Source organism: Oratosquilla oratoria, chromosome 22, assembly GCF_046742065.1.
Source record: "Oratosquilla oratoria isolate Oo_2021 chromosome 22, ASM4674206v1, whole genome shotgun sequence".
Taxonomy (NCBI): Eukaryota; Metazoa; Arthropoda; class Malacostraca; order Stomatopoda; family Squillidae; genus Oratosquilla; species Oratosquilla oratoria.
In genome coordinates this window covers 58,413,265-58,434,079 of record NC_134798.1, presented here as the reverse complement: position 1 = coordinate 58,434,079, position 20,815 = coordinate 58,413,265, and the positions used below count along the sequence as shown (strand labels likewise).

Sequence of the window (20,815 nt, the reverse complement as noted above, 5' to 3'; positions counted from 1 at the left end):
GATAAACTGGAGGAGGAGGAGTAGAAGGAAGACAATGAGAGGGACGATGATGGGGGGTGAAGAAAAGAGGGGAGATGGGAAGAGTGAGGGGAGTTGTAGCAAAGAGGAGGGGAGGAGGAGGAGAAGGAAGAGGAGGATGAAGAGGAGGAGGAGGAAGAGGAGGAAGAGGAGGATGAAGAGGAGGAGGAGGAGGAGGAGGAGGAGGAGGAGGAGGAAGAGGAGGAGGAGGAAGAGGAGGAGGAGGAAAAGGAGGAAGAGGAGGAGGAGGAGAAGAACAAGAGCAAGGACAAGAATGAAAGACAACTGACTAAGGGGAGAGGAGAGGCAATAAGGAGATAGAAAAAGGGCAGAGATGAGGTGGAGATATGCGAGCTTGGAGTTGATGGTGTCGAGTATGAGATGACGAGAGATGAGGACGAGGTTTGAGAGTAACGAGGGCAAGACAGAAAAAGGAAGAAGTAAGATTAATCGAGGAGGAGGAAAGGTGGTCGAGGAAGAGGAGGAGGAGGACTGAGGAGGAGGAGGAAAGGGGAAGAAGGTGGTCGAGGAAGAGGTCTGAGGAGGAGGAGGAGACGGAAAAGGGAGGAAGGTGGTTGAGGAAGAGGAGGAAGAGGTGGAGGAGGAAGAGGAGAAGAAGGAAAGGGGAGGAAGTTCGTCAAGGAAGAGGAGGAGGAGGAGAAGGAAAAGGGAAGAAGGTGGTCGAGGAAGAGGAAGAGGAGGACTGAGGAGGAGGAAAAGGGAGAAAGGTGGTCGAGGAAGAGGAGGAAGAGGAAGAGGAGGACTGAAGAGAAAGAGGAAGAGTGATTAAAAGGGTCAAGGAGTTGTGTGTGATCAAGGACGAAGAGGGGAGTCTGTTCAAGGATAAGGGGAGAGTGGTCAAGGAGATGGAGGGAATTTGGTCAAGGAGGAGGAGAAGGAGGAAGAGATGGATCGGACGCTCAAGAAGTAAAAAAGGAAGAGGGAGGAAAGGAAGAAGTGGCCGAAGAGGAGAAGGAGAAAGGAGGAATGCTGGAGGTGAGAGAAGTCAAAGATATACACGAAGGTGATCAACAAGGAGGAAGATCAAGATCAAGAGGGGGTGATGGTGAAGGTGATTAAGGAGGAAAAGAAGGGAAAGGGTGGTCAAAGAGGGGAAGAAGGAGGGAAAGGGGTAGTGATCATCAGGAAGAAGATGGAAAAAAAGGAAGGGAAGAGGAAGACGAAGGAGGGAGGAGAGTCAAAGAGGAGGAGAAGAAGTTTGCCAGGAGGGTGCTCATGGTGGGTGAGTGGAGGATGGTTAAGGAGGAAGAAGAGGAGGAGGAGGAGGAGGAGGAGGAGGAGGAGGAAGAGATTCGGGTGTCTTTGGAGTGATATGACTGTTGGTTTCGAAAGTAGGGATAAGGAGAATAAGGAGGAAGAAGGGAAGGGGTCATTGGAAGTTTTAGGAAGGAAGGACACAGAAGGAGGAGGAGGAGGAGGAGAAGGAGGAGGAGGAGAAGGCAGCAAAGGACGGAAAAGAGGAGTAGGGGCGTGGGTGGGGAAGGGGACTTGGGCCGAAAAGAGGAAGAGAGATGTATAGGAAAGGACGAAAAAGAGGGCCAGGTAGAGGAATGGAACTGAAAAAGTTGAATGGGGGTCTGAGAATGGGGAAGGACGAGAATGAAGAGAAAGAAAGGAAGAGAACGGGAGTGAAAAGGAGGAGGAGGAGGAGGAGGAGGAGGAGGAGGAGGAGGAGGAGGAGGAGGAGGAGGAAGAGGAGGAGGAGGCACAGAGATGAAGAGATCGAGAGGAAAAGAACGGGGAAAGTGAAAAGGGTTAGTGTCTTCTTCCGTACAGTTTCTGCGCTTTCAGTTCTTAGTCAAAGAAGAGTCTGTTGGGACTCTTTCCGCCATGGATCGTGGCGCCAGAAACCTTCGAGAGCCCATCGCCTCAAGAGCTTCTCCCTTACTCTCGATTCTTTCAATAAGGGCTCTTGGGAGCTCGCCCACCCCCTCCCTTCACATACACACACTCCCATACCCATAAGTCTGTCTCTTTGACATTTCTTATTTCTTCGAAACCTGCCGGTAACTGGGAGACTCCTCGTTTCGATGTTCCTCACGCCCGATAAGCTCGGCTGAATCCGTCTTTTTCTTCGAGTCTACAGGTGGCGGGTCGGACTTCGGAAGAAGAAGACCCATGTTCGAACTCAATGGACTCTTCTTCTACTTAGTCCTGAGGAAGTTGGGGGGATGGGAGCGGACTGTGCAAGCAGACGCTTCGAGTCTACAGGTGGCGGGTCGGACTTCGGAAGAAGAAGAACCATGTTCGAAGTCAGTGGATTCTTTTTCTACTTGGTCCTGAGGAGATTGGGGGGATGGGAGCGGACTGTGCAGACGCTATAAGTAGGACGCGAGACGCTGTGGCCTTTTTGTCGTCATGTATCTGACCTTTATAGCCGTATCAACCTGACGGGCCATTGACCCCTTCCGTAATGTTGTTTCATTTTCTCTCTATTTTGGTTTCCGAAAAGTGAACTTATTCACCTCGATAAGCGAAGCGCTGTCAGGGATATTGACCTATTACTTCTGGTTTACCCAGCTCGGTTATGACCAAGAGGACTATTTCGCGCCTTTCTCTGTCCTTTTCTTTCCTGCGTTGTTTCCTTTGAAAGACACAGTGTAAGAGTCACGAGACTAGTCCATCAAGGAGTGCCTGGATTTTTTTGTTTTTGTTTTTGTTTCCATTCTTAACCTCAGTAAACTTCCCACTAACCTGTACAATTGTGCCACCGACCACCCAGTACAACTCTCTCTCCCCTTCCATCCCCCTTTCCAGCACCTTTCCAACACCTCCACGCTGCAACGAAAGAAGTGTTTGTCTGGAGGGGTGGGGGGGGAGACGTTGTTGCTTAAACGTGTCCTCCTCCTCCTCCTCTTCTTCTTCCTCCTCCACCTCTTCTTCTTCTTCTTCTTCCTCCTCCTCCTCCTCCGGCACCCGTCCTCCTCCCAAATTCCTCTCCCACCTCGACCACCTGTCCAGAATTCCTCTTTCACCTCTCCTCCTCCCCCACCTCCCACCCGCCCTCACCCCGTCGGCCTTTACAACTCTTTATTTATAACCTGTGAGCTGTGATGGATGGCTGCCCTGTCATTCTCTCTCGTGATAACAAAACGCTTACCCTAAGAAAAACTGCCTCGCTGATTATTATGAGCAAGTCTCGGTCCATCTTGTGTTATGATCGTATCTGTTTATGTTTATGTGTGTGTGTGTGTGTGTGTGTGTGTGTGTGTGTGTGTGTGTGTGTGTGTGTGTGTGTGTGTGTGTGATAGATAGATAGAGAGAGAGAGAGAGAGAGAGAAAGAGAGAGAGGAAGTATGTCAGATACATTTAACGATTATCATCAAGTCTACATATGTATAAGAAGTGGACCTAGTTAGATCAACACAAAGGTGCAGTTACGGTTTGGTGAACAAACAAATTAGCATTGAGAGAGGTCATACCGTGTGATATTTACACACACACACACACACACACACACACACACACACACACACACACACACACACACACACACACACACACACACACACACACACACACACAGATTTAATTGGCGGGTATAATCACTAAACCCAGTATTGTAATACATTTCTAAAGCGTTCTCACATTTCAGGAAATACCGGGTATATTGTTGGCCATCACTGATCACAGAATTCATCAGAAAACGGAATGCAAAGCAGGAGCTACTCAACGGATGAGGTGCAGAGCCTCGGACCGTATACAGCAAGCATAGGGAATCCTTCGTGTTGATTCAGAATACGAGGTCATCGTTCTCCCGAAGTGAAACCAGTTGGGTGACTCACCGGACCTTCCATCCCTGTTTTTTTTTCCAATTAATAATTTTCCTAATGTATTTTTAAATGTATTTTTAATCACGAGTGAATCTACTCGTGGAATGACAAACCCACACATACACACACACACACACACACACACTGTTTAAAAGCTTCACTGGCACTGTAATCTGTTACTGTCTCCTTTGTGCAAAGTCATGAATCGGTCTGAATTCCCATCCGGATGGGTAATAACTGCCGATCACGAGTTCAGCATGTAGTCCAAGACCATGGTCAACTACACAAACATGCACACACATATGCACGTATAGACACATAAACATAAATATGTATGCATATGTATGTATATACAGTATATATATATATATATATATATATATATATATATATATGTTAGTGTGTGTGTGTGTGTGTGTGTGTGTGTGTGTGTGTGTGTGTGTGTGTGTGTGTGTGTGTGTGTGTTTATAGTGTAAATGGGCAGGAGGTTTTCCGTCAAGCATACTTCATTATAGTGAATGGCAAGCTTGCTATGACAGAGCTTCTTGTCGTATTTTTCTCTCTTTCTTAGAGTAATCTTGCCTTCTGTAGGCAGTAACCTTAATAAATCTCCGTCTGTCATGCTGTGGAATAACATACATAATTTATAAAACAGCCAAAACGCGTTTTCACACCTCTTGGTGCTTCTTCAGTGGCAGGTACGAATCTAAGGGCTGGGCTGGTGTGTGTGGGTATATATGGAACAGACTGTGGGAATTTGTCTAGTCGTCGGTGCGGGATTTTGTCTGGTCGTCGATGTGGGAATTTGTCTGGTTGGCGTCGCCGGAGCTCCGTGTCGTCCTGTAGGTTGGAGATATTCAAAAAGTGACCAAGAAAATAATGGAAAATTGACACGAGGAAATTAAATCAGCAAATGCACTAGACAATCCAGCGCAGAACGTTATAAATATATACTACAAATCCTTCTTCTCCACTGCTTACAAGGAGGATGAGAGAGTGATGCAACAAATCATAAAGAGAAACATCAAGCCCACTGAATCAAGCTCCAGAATTAATTTCATTATTTACTATAAAAAAAAAAAAACTCGAACCTACTCCTAAGGAACAACACTAGGCAGATCGTCGATGAACTTCAAAAATCTCATGTCATATATAGGTACACATGCAAACATGGGAACTGTGCGACCCATCCTACTACCTATATCGGCATGACCACCATGAGGCTCTCGCGTCGTCTGTCATAGCACCTAAACTCAGGAGCACCTAAAAATCACCATAGCGAAGTCCATCAAGCAAAGTTAAGAAGAGAAGTCCTAACCCAGAATACGGAGATTATAGATCACAACAAAGACCCATGACGTTTACCCATATTAGAGGCTTTGTATATTAAGGCTTTATCCCCGGGAATGAATACCCAACCAGAGGACTTAAAAATCCTACCAAGTGTGAGAAGATCATTCCCCAATGAAAACGAGACAAAAAACACAGATACACGCCACCCTCCAACCTACAGGACGACACGGAGCTCCGGCGACGCCAACCAGACAAATTCCCACATCAACGACCAGACAAAATCCCGCACCGACGACTAGACGAATTCCCACAGCCTGTCCCATATATACCCACACACACCAGCCCAGCCCTTAGATTCGTACCTGTCACTGAGGAAGCACCAAGAGGTGTGAAAACGCGTTTTTTTTTTTTTTTTTATAAATTATGTATGTTATTCCACAGCATGACATACGGAGATTTATTAAGGTTACTGACTACAGAAGGCAAGATTACTCTAAGAAGCTCTGTCATAACAAGCTTGCCATTCATGTTAATGATATATATATATATACATATATATATATATATATATATATATATATATATATGTGTGTGTGTGTGTGTGTGTGTGTGTGTGTGTGTGTGTGTGTGTGTGTGTGTGTGTGTGTGTGTGTGTGTGTGTGTGTGTATGTATGTATGTATATACGATACATTATATTTAGTTATTTGTTTCTGATTTTTGTCTGTTTTATTTCTACCTTCCATTTTGTGTATAGCGACTACGCCACTGCAACGTACTCCAGTCTGGGGCGGATGAGGATGTTAATCATTTTTTCACCATGTCCACGTAACGGATCGCCACTCGTTCGTTCTTCAGTAGTTTAAGTCTTCCTAATGACCCTTCCGAAATGTGTTTCAGGTGACAAATTAAAAATTTCCATAGCCATTACTCTCAAGTCACTCTCGTCCATCGATTTTCTAATTAAACCATTACCCATTCTAATGAGCAGTGGTGGCTTAATCTTTACATCCATTTCCGACATCTTGCATTTCCTCGCAGTGAAATTCATGTCCTACATTCGGCTCCACTCATGTATTCTGTCTAGATCGCTCAGTAACAACCTGCCATCCTCTATGTCCTTCACTCTCTTCTCGATTTAGGCTTCATCAGTAAATGAATTCGCATAACTGATCGCTTAACCCATCACGCCATTAACATACATCAAGAACACTATTGGCTCTAAGACTGACCCCTGCGGGACTCCACAAGTAACGTCTCACTGATTTGTTCATCAGAGAGGTTCTCATCTATTCCAACAAATTCCCCTTAAGGCCCATTAAATGTTCCAACCTCCATAATGTTTTTTTTGTGAAGTACCTTATCAAATGTTTTTTCTAGATCCAAGTGTGTGTGTGTGTGTGTATGTGTGTGTGTGTGTGTGTGTGTGTGTGTGTGTGTGTGTGTGTGTGTGTGTGTGTGTGTGTGCGTGCGTTTATATGTGGCACTGAAAAACTCTGTACATCATGACGTCATCCGCAGTGGAGTTGCTAACTGCATGGGCTACTGTTCACTGTCTGACCCAAACGATACTGCAGGTGACATAAACGCTGAGTAGCTCACTATCAAAACATTCCCAAAATACAATTAAAGAGAATTTTTTAAACAATCGGTGCCAGAAGGATTGGTTAAATGACCTTGTAGTTATAGAAAGCAGGGCACAAAATTGAACTGTTCGTTTCATCTGAATTTTTTTCTCTGTCAAAACTGCATCTCAGAAAAATTAGTCTTTCGTGGCATGGAAAACAATTTGTGATATGGATAGGCAAAAGAAATATAAAATGATTTGCTGATGGCAATGACTGATCGACATGCTTCCTGCAATACCATAGAAACTATCTGAGAGCCAATAATGCCACAGACCTCTTGTCCAAGTTGCTGGCCTTTCCAGTTTATCATAAAAAAAGGAAAAAGAATAAAAAATGACGGCCGTTTCCTTCAACAGTGCATTTACAACATTATATTGATTGTCTAGACCTATAAAGGGGTCCCTTACAAGAGGATTATTTCTGATACGGTGTAGGTGATTTTCTTCAAGATAAATCCCTATAAACCAAAGGCCACCAATATTTAGAATGAAATGACTGCTATGCATACCAGGATATCAAAAAAGCTCTTTTAGTATCCGTGATTATCTGGATCTTAATACTACGAGTCCTGGATCATGGGTATTTCCGCATGATAGAGATTCCCAAAAACGAGAAGTATCTGTGCAGAAGAATGATGACTATGTCATTGGAGACAACGTTAGGTATTTCCCTAGTCGTGGTTGCTAGTAAAATCATAGCCAGGATATGCACAGCGTGTCCATGTGTAAACACTTGTATGTGTATCCATGTACAAGTACATATACTAACACGTCCAGTCTTTCTCACGAGCGTGAAGATCAAACAGTGATGAGGAATTTCTTGACCGATGAAGGTTGAAATATTATAAACAGTTGTCAAGAAACAAGCTAAGACTTTCGGTGCGTTTGTAAAACAGGAATTAAGAATGATGAACAACGGACTCTACCAGTGGAACCTAGACGTGTGGATCCACCACATGCATTTGTGGTTACTTTTTTATCTAAAATATAGCCCAGATATTGCAATCATCGTGTTTCTCTCGCAACCCTTATTAGATACGACAGTACGGATTTCAGAAGCCACAAATATTTTGTGGTATGATTTGTCCCCTACCAGGTTCAAAGGAAACGCTATGGGCAAATCATAGCTAAGACAACGATGTGCAGATCACCAAAGCATCTTAAGTGAATCCACATTACCAGAAAGGCAAAACGGGTTTCCGCCACGGCAATCACGAACTTGTAATATGAGATTTGTCGTCTGTCAGACTCAAAGGAAATATCACGTGCAGACTCTAAATTGTATAATGTATCTGCAGCATTTACCTGACAAAGGCCTCTGACATTATCACCAGAGACATCTTATGGTTTGTTTGACCATATTAGGAATCACACTTATGTGTATAGTGTAAATCCCTACACGTCTCCAAAAGAATACGAGTGTCGAAGTGGTGATAGACAGAAACTGACCTAAACCTTTCCAGTCAAAAGCTGGAGTATGGCAGGGTTGTGTACTTGCCCTCGTTATTTGTAGTGCCTGTCTTACTACAGTCAGTTTATTGACTCGCTGCCTCTCGAAACTAAACAATGGAATGACAAATCAGCATCAGCTGAGTAGGCGTCTGTTCAGTCATAGGCATCACCTTCAAGTAGGAGTATTGGCACATGAGATCAACCCTTCTCCTTGATGCTTCAGTATGCTGATAGTGTCCTTGGGTAACATCACAGAAACTTTCCAAAAATTCAAAGAGAGTTAAGCAGTGGAATATCGAATAAAGACAAGTAAAATGGAAGTAATATCACAAGAGCCCTTTCCGTTTCAAATATCATCGGACAAGTTGAGAGCTTTTTGCATTTAAGACGCGTGCTCACATACTATCATTAGATTCATTCTCAAGTCCTTGTATAAACCAATCAGTTATCAATCTCTATCTGATTGTTTCGGTGTAAGTATTTGGAAATAAGGACCTGGAGACTATAACCATTTTTAAATGTAGCGCAGAATCGGCTACTGGTTGCCAGTGTCACATGATCTCGGTTATGATGCTTACAGCACATTCTTGCGCTCATTTGGCACGATGAAGTGCCTCACTTGGGAATTCTTCCAAGCGTACTCCATCAGTACAGGAGAATATTGGCCAATGGGCAGCTCAGTTGAGGCACATTCTCCGCACATTAGAGCATCACCTTCTCCGACAGGTTCTGTCAAGCCAATTCCTCATGGCATATCATCGGCCGTAGGGAGTAGATAGGATAGTGGTAGCAGTAGTGTTAGTTCATCTTCTATCGCCTAGTTACCCTGTTTTCTTAACTGTAGCTTAGTATAGTAAACACAAAAAGCCTCATTAGGGCCAGTAGGACAGCTGTTGTTTGTTCTTCCTTTGTGTTCCTTTGTGTTCCTTTGAAGTATAAGGACCAAGTTAAAGTCATCCTGCTACTTAAGAAATACATATCCATCTAAGACAGTTTGTGACTGCTACTTTTGACAGACTGCTGACGCGATCATCCTAAAAAAAGAGGAAGACGGACATCTTGAGGAACAACTGGCTTGATAGCCAAATGGAATGGGCTCGGTGGATATGAAACTGATCTGAACGGTCATACTAGATGAATCTGACTTAAACGACGTCAAGTTTCACCAGATTCATTATAATCAACAAGAGAAACAGCGTCATATTTGATAGCCAAATAACTTGTTTCAGTTTGTTTATGTATGTGTGTGTGTGTGTATGTGTGCGTGCACCACACGTTTAAATAAAGGGGCTCTACACAAAAATAGGTACCAGTCGCTCACTCTACTTTAGATCCTGCCTCTTGGTTGCCTTGAACCCTGAAAATGTCCTCAGGGGTAACATGACCTGCAGACTCGCGAGGTCTTTACTGACAATGCAGTGTGAAGTCAATTGTATGTTGACGCGTGTTACTTTCTTTCTCCTCTCTCTCTTTCTCTCTTTCTTTCTCTCTCTCTGCCTCTGTTTGGCTCCTCTTCCTCCTCCTCCTCTTTTCTTTTCTCCTCCCACTCTCTCTCTCTCTTTCTCTCTGCCTCTGTTTGTTTCCTCTTCCTCCTCCTCCTCCTCTTTCCTTTTCTTATATCCAACTTTGACGCATGTTACTTTCTCACCCCTCTCTCTCTTTCTCGCTATCTCTTTCTCTCTCTCTCTTTTTCTACGCCTCTGTTTGTCTCCTCTCCCTCCTCCTCCTCCTCCTCCTCTAATCTCATATCCAACTCTGAAAACTCCCATTTCAACTCCGCATTCCCTCCTATGCCTCCCCTCCCATATGGGATTACCTGTATACATTCTACTTAGTCCCACACCTCTACGGGTCACAATGACGCAGCACTATTTTATGATTGTAATTCATTTTACCCGAAAGAGAATGCGGGTTTCTTCTAACCTGTGCAATTATGCTTTCTACTGATTTCCTTAAACTTCTCTTTTACTTCGTCTATGACTCCCTGGCTTTTTCGGAGAGCTATTGTCCCGTATGAATAGAAAGGGGTGACAATTGCCCACGAATTACTAATTGTTCTCCCCTCCACCTTTTGTGTGGCTTTCACTCCAGTCATTTCCATCTCCACTTTCTCTTCCACCTCCACCCTCTAGTCCTCTTAATCCTCGTCCTCCTTCTATTCCTCCTTACCCTCCTCTTCCTCCTCCCCATCCTCCTCTTTCCCTCCTCTCTTTTTTCCTTACTCTTCTTCCTTATTATCATTCTCCTCTTCTTCTTTTTCCTCCTCTTCTTCTTCCTCCTCATTCTCCTCTTTTCCTCCTCCTCATTCACCTTCTCCTCTTCCTTTTTTCTTTTCCCCTCCTCCTTTTCTTCCTACTCTTCTTCCTCATTCTCATTCTCCTCCTCTTCTTTTTTTCCCCTGATACTCCTCCTCTTCTTCTTTTTCTCCTCCTCCTCCTCCTTCCCCCTTTCCTACCTCTCCTCTATTTATCATATACACACATTTCTTCCATCTATCTTCTTTTTTTATATTTCTACCCTTTCCTTTCCTCCACACCTGTTTAGTGCAGATGTTTTGACAACTGTTTCTCCTTTATATAAAAACCCATTCACACACAGAGCATGAAACTATATACACTTGAGGGTTTTATTTCAACGTTCAGAACCCTTTCCGGAGTTCGTCTTCGTGGGATGTGGAACAAACAAATTTGTAGCGAGTTCGAAGTGCTCTGGGTAAGGTCAGGTTGTTTTCCGCTTAGGCGAAATCCACCTCGCGCCGTCTTGAAAATACGAAACAAATTCCTTCCTCGAGGGAACAACTCGTCTCTTTTATCCTTTATATCTCGAGATTCTGCTGAACGTTGACTGAATTACTTATCAATTTACTTTTTTTTTATTCGTTCGTTTGTTTATTTATTCGTTTATATATTTGTTACCCTACGTCGTTCCCTGTTATCGGACGGTACATTTCGTCTCGTCCGTTCCCTGGCTACTCTGACAGAAAACTTACTCCCCATTTATCTTTTCTTGAAATATTTCTCAAATGCCTCTTTTTAAGACCATTCAGTCTCTTCCTCTCTGACTCCCTTATATCCTACGTTCCTGATCCATACAACACCGAGGGTGTGATTACTGTACACTTTCATATAACCACCCCCATAATCATTGTGCGGTGTGTGTGTGTGTGTGTGTGTGTGTGTGTGTGTGTGTGTGTGTGTGTGTGTGTGTGTGTGTGTGTGTGTGTGTGTGTGTCTGTGTGCACGTGTGTGTGTGTGTGATTCACCACCATGGTCTTGGGTCACGTGTTGGACTCGTGATCGATAGCTGTTTCCCACCCGAAGGAGAGCTCAGAGCTCATATATGACCGATCTATGGGTAATGCTGTGACCTCACACGCACACACACACACACACCCAACTCCTCGCCCATGAGAGTTGGAGTAACGACTCGCAGCGCAGCGATACTGATATTATTTCACCCCTGGGCGGGATTCGAACTAGGGCCGCCGTAATGGCGGCCGGGAACTCTAACCACTGCGCCGCCGAGTCGTGTGTGTATGTGTGTGTGTGTGTGTGTGTGTGTGTGTGTGTGTGTGTGTGTGTACGTATGTGTGTATGGAACAACAAATCAGTCAAATTCCGTTACTAATGACAAGGATGTGATTTTGCAAATTGAGGAGAAAAGTTGAAGATCGGCGGATGGATTATAGTTGTTAAATACGGAGTATGGTGATGTTGACATTGAGGAAGGAGTAGAGGAAGACAGAGAACGTCTCAGTGGGGGGGAGGGGAGGGGAGGGGAGGGGAGGGGAGGAATGACATGACAGCAGCGCCGAGTGGAAGAGAGAGTGCAGAGAGACAGGAACAGTTGAAGATAGAGTACCAGCTAAGAGAGATAAGGCAGACGTATACGAAAGAGAGTAAGTGGTTAGTCCACGTATTTACTTTAGTTTGTGAGCGAGAACAGACACTTGGTATGATGCGGTGTGGCGTAATCTGTCCGATCTACAAATTAAAGGGTAACAGGGAAGAGTTTGAGGATTATAGAAGGATAAGGCAAGATACACGCTCGGGGAAAGTAAGCGAAGAAGTTGTCAAGAAAAAATTGAGAAGACAATAGGAGGAAAAAGATAGAAAATTGACACATCGGATAGAAAATTGACACTTCGTTTCAGGTCAAGAAGGATTGATGTTGACCTGAAATGTTTTTCCTGGAAAGTTAGAAATGGAATAAACTTAAATATCGAGTATTTATAGGCATAGAAAAAAATGATTTTGATGGCGTCAACAAGTAAAGATGTGGATAAATAGTGTAATTAGGGATAAAATAACATACAACCAAACTTAGTGAGGATAATTAAGAGCAGGAATAAAAAAAACATAGGACATAAGATATAAAGTATAAATTGAAGAGCAGACAAATGGAAAGGAGGCAATTTATTCTTAAAACTGCAGGAAGGCAAAGAACGTTTTCTCGTCTGTCGCTCATTATTTACTGGAACATGTGTCGTTTTATATAATGTTACGCTTACTCCTGACACGGCAGAAGAGGAGAAGGAGAAATGTAGAACATGACTGAAACAAATGTCATGAAAAATAATCGAGAAAAATGGCAGAGATACGACGTAGATCGAGAGGACCTAAATGTCAGCGCAGTGGAACAACTTAAATGGGTTAGGAACTTCAAATATCTGGGAGTGAAGTTTAGCGAGGAAACTCATCAAGCAGTATGTGTAAACATATATACTTACATACATACATACATACATATATATATATATATATATATATATATATATATATATATATATATATATATATATATATATTTGTGCTTGTGTGTGTGTGTGTGTGTGTGTGTGTGTGTGTATTCACCATGGTCTTTTGGATCACGTGTTGGACTCGTGATCGACAACTATTTTCCTCCCGGAAGAGAGCGTGCGTGTGTGTGTGTGTGTGTGTGTGTGTGTGTGTGTGTGTGTGTGTGTGTGTGTGTGTGTGTGTGTGTGTGTGTGTGTGTGTGTGTGTGTGTGTGTGTGTGTGTGTGTATGTGTGTGTGTATGTGTGTGCATGTGCAGATACTGTATACACAAGTACAAAAACTTTTGAGGCTAGTGTGGAGGGAGGAAAAAGACAACAGGAAAAGGAATCAAAGAAGAGTGTGGTGAATTGAAAGGAGAGAACAGCGGTCTGGTGCGCGACCATATCGAGTGGAGGAGGAGGAGGAGACACTCGTAGATGGAGGAGGAGGAGGAGGAGGGAGAGGAGGAGGAGAAGGATGCCAAGAGGTCATGAGGTAGTATGCGGAACTGTAGCCGCGAAGGAGAGGTCCAAAAAGAGGAGGAGGAGGAGGAGGAGGAAGAGGAGGGACTAAACTTTCGTGTTTTTTTTTTTGTTTTTTTTTTTTTTGAGAAGAGAGAAAACTCTGGCTATCCTGTTCTTTTCATCTTAATTACGGTGACTGTCGACCCTCTAAACGAGATGGTTTTTTTTCCAAAGATGAAGAAAATTATAAGGTGACGTAAACACATATACGGGAACACCTGACCCTACCTAACCCATCAGATTGCGTGTCCTCCTTTCTACCGAACATAAATCGCCAGACAACTAACAACCCACGAAATATATCCAAATTCGAAAGCCAACACCATAACCTTTATTTCGTTTCGTGAGATCAGAAGCTGTTTCATGTACTCCCTTTACGTTGGGTGGCTTTGTTCACCTGAAGGAAAGAACCCCCCACAGGGCTCGAGGGGGGCTCAGGGCACAGAGGTGTTCATGAGAAGTGGGAGGTGGCGTTATGTAACACCTGGGTGGCTGAGCCTCCTCCCGGGACAGGCTCGTCTCGGCCGCGGCCCAAAGAGGCCGGAGCCGCGTAGTCGGTCGGCCTCCTAGGCTTCCTTCGCTACTGAGTATGAGTCGTGTGTCCGGGGCCACAAAGCCCAAGAAAACGTCCTAACGGGGGTTAAGATATAACCAAAAAAGAGAACAAGTCTCTCTCGGCATGGGCGGCGATCGGTAGAGTCCGTGGAAGCGAAAATATCAGGTTGGTGTGTTTAACTAAGCGAGAGAACACGACTGGGAGAATAGAACCCGGCAGGTAGGGAAGTGTGTTTGAGAAATACGAAGCAGAACAGAGGGTCGAGTCCCACTCCCACTGCCCCCGGTTGTCGTATCTGACTTTCCGTCATCGATCATCGACGGCAACGGCGGCAGATAGTCTCAGGGGGGACCGAAGTACCGAGTACTGGTACGTCAATGCAGAGGCTGATGCAGCCGTCAGTTAGGCGGGGCGGTCGCGATTCTATGCGTGCGCGTGCGCTCGGGGGTGGAATTGGAATACTGGGGATGGAGTAGCAACTACGATACCACACCAAAGCTACTTCTGATAAATCTTTTCGCTTTAGGATCAAGTAGGAGAAGACAGACCACATCGGCAACCAAACCCGTCACTGTGTGATGTTTATGAAGGAAAAAGAAGGAAGATCGTCTCGCCATAGCAGTGTATCAATATGTGCACTGCAGTGTTCTTGTCGTTAAATGAAATTGACAGGCGTTAATCAGAGACAAATATTCCAAGAACGGTGCCGGGTCATAGGAGCTAAGGTTATACAAGTCACTATTAATGTATTGTATATATAGCAGACGCGTCCATCCAACGACAACTCATTGTCGTCGAGTGTCTCGGCGTAAACACTTGATCACTTCAAGTCCATAGAACGAGCACTTCGTCAACATCGTTTCTTTAAGAACCATCTAATCCCCTTTGATCCAGCCTCCCTCGGGTCTTTTCTTCCCACGAAGAGACAGGATGAAGAAGGAAGAAGGACGTTCCCTGTAGACCGGGTGTGGCATAGGGTACAGACAAGTCTGTCCCTTTCTCGCGCACGCGCACACGCTCCGCCCGTAGCCAATGCATTGCAAAGGTCTCATCACTGGTAGTAACATTTCCAGAACCCGGAGATCTCCTCATGCACAGATCTGACCAACACAACATCACTAAGTCTGCTTCCTTGTGTTGCATGACTGGCAAGCTCCTCCTAACTAGCCTAGTGGTGATGAATCACACCAATCTCCCCAAATAGAGATGATGTTACCCCGGTGCTGTTGGTGGTGATAGGCAAGTGTTAGCGTTGGTGGTGGGTCAGTATCAATAGTGGTAATGGGTCAATGATAGTGTTAGTGATAGGTCATCGTTAGGGGTCAGAATAGATCGAAAATGGTGATGATGGTTGGTAATGGCGTTGGTGGAAGTGGTGATAGTGAACCTGGTGCTCATGTTGATTGCATTAGTGGTAGTAGTGATAGTGGAGGTCGTAGTAATAATATTAGTAGTAGTAGTAGTAGTAGTAGTAGTAGTAGTAGTAGTAGTAGTAGTAGTAGTAGTAGTAGTAATAGTAGTAGTAGTAGTAGCAGCAGCAGTGGAACAGGAGGGAAATGTCGAGTGACGGATAAGATGCAATGGAAAATGTAATAAAATGGAAACTGTTTATATCCATGTAGGAATATAAACAGTAACAGTATAGTAATATTAGAGAAGTAAAAGTATCAGTTGTAGTATCTGAAACTTGGCAGAAGTGCAGTGTTAGAAGTATTAAAGTTGTAGTAGCATTGTAGATGTAGTTACAGAGTAATAGTATTAGTCGTGGTAGCGGTAATATTTGTAGTTGCAGCAATTACTGCAGTAGTAGTAATGTTAGTAGTACTAGACCAAGTGCAATTACTAGTAGTTTTAGTGGTGATGGTAGCAGCAGGAATGTAATAGTAATAGTATAATTGCAGTAGCAATAGTAGTAATAGTGATGGATAATAGTAACAGTGGCAATAGTAATGATGAGATAGTTATGGGGGTGATGATAGTGGCAGTAGTAGTAGTAGTAATAGAATTGGTGGTGGTAGTAGTAGTAGTGGCAGTAATACTAGTTTAGTAGTAGTAGTAGTAATAGCAGTAATAGTAATAGCAGCAGTAGTAGTGGTAGCAGTAATAGTATTAGTGATGGTAGTAGTAGCGTTAGTAGTAATAGTAGTGGTGGTAATTATAGTAGTGTTAGCGGTAATAGTGGCAATAGTAGGAGTAGTAGTAAGGGTAGTCGTATTAAAGGTAGTAGTAGTAGTAGTAGTAGTAGTAGTAGTAGTAGTAGTAGTAGTAGCGGTAGTGGTGATTATAGCTGTAGTGATTATAGTGATAGTACTAGCAGCAGCGGTTGGCACCCCTGGTCATTGGGTCCGGTGACAAGCACACCGGTAAAAAAAAATCCCCTTTTTTCGCGACATATTCCATGAGGACGAAATGACACCAGAAAATTGATGTTTTAGAAAGTAATACTAGCAGTAGTACAGACAGCGGTTGCAGTAATAGTACAGTAGTGTGTGCAGTGGAAGTAGTGTAATAGTTTGTAAAAACAGACGTGGTGGTAATAGTAATAGGAGGTACAGTTGTGTTAGTGGTACCAGTAATAATGCAGTAGTGGCGGTGGTGGTGGTTGTGGTTGTGGTGGTGGTTGACGTAGTCATGGCAGTGCTGGTAGTAGTGGCATAGCAACAGTATTTGTAGTTTTAGTAATGATAGTGACTATTGATTACAGTAGCCGCACTATTGCGGATGGTAGCAGTGATGATGGTTGTAGTGTTAGTAGTGGTAGTGGAGATAGTATTAGCTGATAGTAGCAATAGTAGTGGTAGTAATGTTGGTAGTAGCGAAGCTGTAGTAGGTGTGAGGAGCTATGAAAGTAGTAGTAGTAGTGATATAGTAGTAGTAGTAGTAGTAGTAGTAGTAGTAGTAGTAGTAGTAGTAGTAATAGTAGTAGTAGTAGTAATTGTGATAGTGGTTGTTATCTTAGCAGTAATAGTGGAAACGGTTGTAGTGATAACGGTAATGGTGATAATAGTGTGATGATAATAGTAATAATAGTAGCATTGGCACTGATGGTAGGTGTGGTTGTGGTATGTAGTAGTACTAATGATAGTGGTGGTTGTAGATAGTGGTGGTGAGAGTGGTGTGGTAGTAAGGATGGTGATCATTGTAGTAGTAGTAGTGGTAGTAGTAGTAGTAGTAGTAGTAGTAGTAGTAGTAGTAGTAGGTGGTAAAAGTGTTCTTGTTCACAGAGGTGACTGTAGTAGTATCAATAGGTGGGGTAGGTTATATTTGTAATAATAGTAGTAGTAGTAGTAGTAGTAGTAATAGTAGTGGTGGTAGAAATAGTAGTAGTAGTAGAAGTAGTAGTAGTAGTAGTAGTAGTAGTAGCAGTAGTAGTAGTAGTTATGGCAGTAGTGGTATCCTTTTCCAGGACTTCCTACCTACCTACCTACCTACCTACTTACATGAAATATGTCTGGGATCAATCATTGGGCTCATGACTGACCAGTATTGTGATGAGTGTGGTGCCTTTGGTGTCTATGTGACCGAATGGTGAAAAAAACCCATTTCCAGCGAGATTGTGAATGGTGTTCACAGCTATGGTGTTCACGGTAATCAGATAGATAACCAATTATCAATCAACGAGTCAATTACAATGAGCGCAAGAGACGACAAAAAGAATTACCACTCGGAAGCACTGACTGATTTCTTCTCTAGATAATCCTTTAACTGACGTCTGACTATTTCATTCAGTACTACATGCACTAGATGCAACTGTGGAGGAAGTATCAAGAACAGCTTCCTCGTAGGTAGTAATAGTGATGCATGTAACGATGCTACTGTTTGCTGTGATGAACTGATAATGTAATCCCTTTATGAAGATGTCATTCATGGTGTTGGTGGTGCTGTGAACGATAACGATCGTATCAGTGATGGGAGTGATCATTGTATTTTCTTTCTTGCAGAGACAGTGTTGGCTGAGGTGTTGGCTGCGCTCATGAGCAGCTGAACTGGTTGGATGTCTGATGTTGGTAGGCTTTGTCAGCTGGGAAATAATGTCGGCCCTAGTGACGTCTGCTGACATCTCGGCCATGGTGTCAGTAGTGGTTGGGACTGAACGAAAATCAATTTGCACTAGTACTACTACTACTGGTATCACAACTGGGAATAGTAGTAGTGTTGTCAGGAGCGTGGGAGAACGGTTGGTGGTACTGACAGTGTCTGTGGTGTTGACAACACCAGTGGTGTTACTGCCAACAATGACAACAGTGAAGGAGATTGTATTTAGAGCAATATGCATCTATACTATTACTACTGGTGTCAGAACTGGGAGTAGTAGTGATGCCAGCAAGATGCTAACAATGATGCTGGTGTTGACAACACCACTGGTGTTGACACTGACAACAGTGGTTGTGGTTTTGTTGGCAGAGGTAATAATGAAACTGACAGCAACAGGAATAGTGGTGATGGTAGTGGGAGATGTAGGCATTTGTGATAGGATGACAGTAAAGTAGTAACAGATTTAACAAAGGTCGTTGATTAATCAAAAATAATATTAATGACAATGACAACAGCAGTAGCAGGGGAAGGAGGACAATTTTCTTGATATACATGGCACGGTGCCATTTTGGAGCTAATAGATGACATCAGCAGTGCCTTGGAAATAGGGCCAGATAATGGTAATGTTCGTCGTTGACAGTGACTCTAATGAAATTTGTTCGCTTGCTCTATTTCTAATACCATTTCTAAGGATTATCAACTCTACCTGAATTCAGAGGACTGGACAGTGCTGTGACTGACTATGAAACTCAATGGTACTTGGTATTAGGGAATCAGGGTAAGCTAGAACCACAGCCAGATTTGGGGATACGTAGTTGAGGAAGTGGGGGACATCTGATCCATTTGATGACCCGTACTCCCAAAGTGTTGTGTAATAAATACAACGACTAGTCACAATGGCTGGGGTGGTATGGTGACAGAAACGGAGTTGGTATGGGCATGGTACGAGTATGGTTAAGAACGTGTTGCCAAGACAAGAGCGTTGGTATGGTAACGGGAAGAGGAGAATTACGCAGGATGGTGATACACAGTGGAGGTAGCGAGCAGCTTTAAAGTCAGGATATTGGCGGTAAGGGCTACAGGGAAAAAAAAAAGGTCTAAATAACTGAAAACGAAGATGATACAAAAAACATACACATATATACATATACATAATAGAGAGACAGTCAATGTATTACGGGTAAAAGTAATAATCATTTGGGATGTAGTGTTCCAGCATGAACTTCCAGTATGGGTGGGTGGCACGGCAGAAAACAACATCAAGCCGGCGCGTAGGCTCCTGCACCCTGACTGACAGGCGCTGACATCACCAGCCTGTCGACTGAACAACGCCAATCCTCCTCCTGACAAGCCGGCCTGGCGACCTGCAAAGTCGACATGGCTGACACTGCAAGAAACAGTGCACAATTTGTCAACTTGCTGACGGCCAAGACCAGCTGACAGCCCGAGGACCTTTCTGACTGGCCTTCCATGGTCAGTGCCATGACTGGCAAGGGCTGACATGTGGCTCGAAAGGCTGATAGGATAAAAACGATGCGTCAGGACTTACTGTGACGGGGGATGTCAGCTACCGCTTACTGGAATGCCCTGCATTGGGGGTTTCCGATCAGTGCATGGCTGGGAGGTCTGCATGGTGAATGTGGGTGGGTGGGTGTCTGTGTGTATGTATGAGTGGTTGGGCAGGCTGATGAACCAGAGGAAGAAGACCCTTTGGATTATGCCCTGCACTATGGGGTTTCTGATCAGTGGATGGCTGAGAGGTCTGCATGGTGAATGTGAGTGGGTGTGTGTCTGTGTGTATGTGATGTGGTTGGGCAGGCTGATGAACCAGAGGAAGGGAACCCTTTGGGTTGTGTGTGTGTGGAGGGTATCTGTCATGATGTGAAGTAGCAGTAGCAGCAGTAGCAGGTAGTAGTAGTAGTGTATCTTTGAAATCCAAACCTGGAATGGCGGAGTTCACCGAGCACGAGTGGCAAAAGCACCGGAGGAATGAATCCTTGACAAGTCCGATGATCATGTTGGCCCGACGCGATGCAGCCGACTGCACACCAAATCACGAGGCACCAAGGTGGGTAAGCTGCACAAGACTAAGTCGAACTAGGATGGTGCACTTCCAAGAGCCTTGCGCAGCAGCTGAATGGTTGCGACGAAGGTGGCAGGACGGGGCAGGGGCATACACGGGACGAGGCGCCGAGCGAAGGCAGCCTTGAGGTTACGAAACTCGGAACACACGCAGCTGCTCGTGCCGAAGCTGTTGGGGTGGGGACTGCGGGCTCTGAGCTGCCACGTCTAGCGCTGGTCGTCTCGGTCGAGGCTCCAGACCGGGGCGTGGCGGGCTAGCGCGCATGCGTCGTGTCGCGCGCACAATTGCACCCACCCATGCACCAAACGCGGCAAGAGCCTCAGCAGCAGCATTTCCAACACCGCGCCGCATCCCCACGACCACCCCTCAGACTCACCCGCGCCCCTCCACATGCTGCTGCCTTCACTATGACTCACCTTCCCGCCGCCGTCGTCGTCGTCGTCGCCATCCCTACAACAGTCATTGCTGCCTCCTGTCCTGCTTGCCTGCCTGCAGTCTGTCTATGTTCTTTCGTAATACAAATTTCCCCCAAAATAATACCTCCTTTATCGACAGAATTACCGTTAAAAGGTGCTGTTACCAACCGCTCTAGCGGAGACCCCAAAATGCAGGCGACATAACCAGTAAGAACGGTCGCTGTCAAAATGAATATTGAT

At 44.4% G+C, this 20,815-nt stretch overlaps 1 protein-coding gene across 1 annotated transcript in view; it reads right to left on the bottom strand.

Moving 5' to 3' along the window:
* Positions 1–20,389, bottom strand: part of stai (stathmin) — a 53,348-nt gene extending 32,959 nt beyond the window's left edge. The window contains exon 1 of the mRNA XM_076206136.1: positions 20,018–20,389. Coding sequence (XP_076062251.1) covers positions 20,018–20,093 — 76 coding nt within the window. The 5' untranslated portion in view covers positions 20,094–20,389. The remainder of the gene's footprint in view (positions 1–20,017) is intronic.
* Between the last annotated feature and the right edge of the window lie 426 nt (positions 20,390–20,815).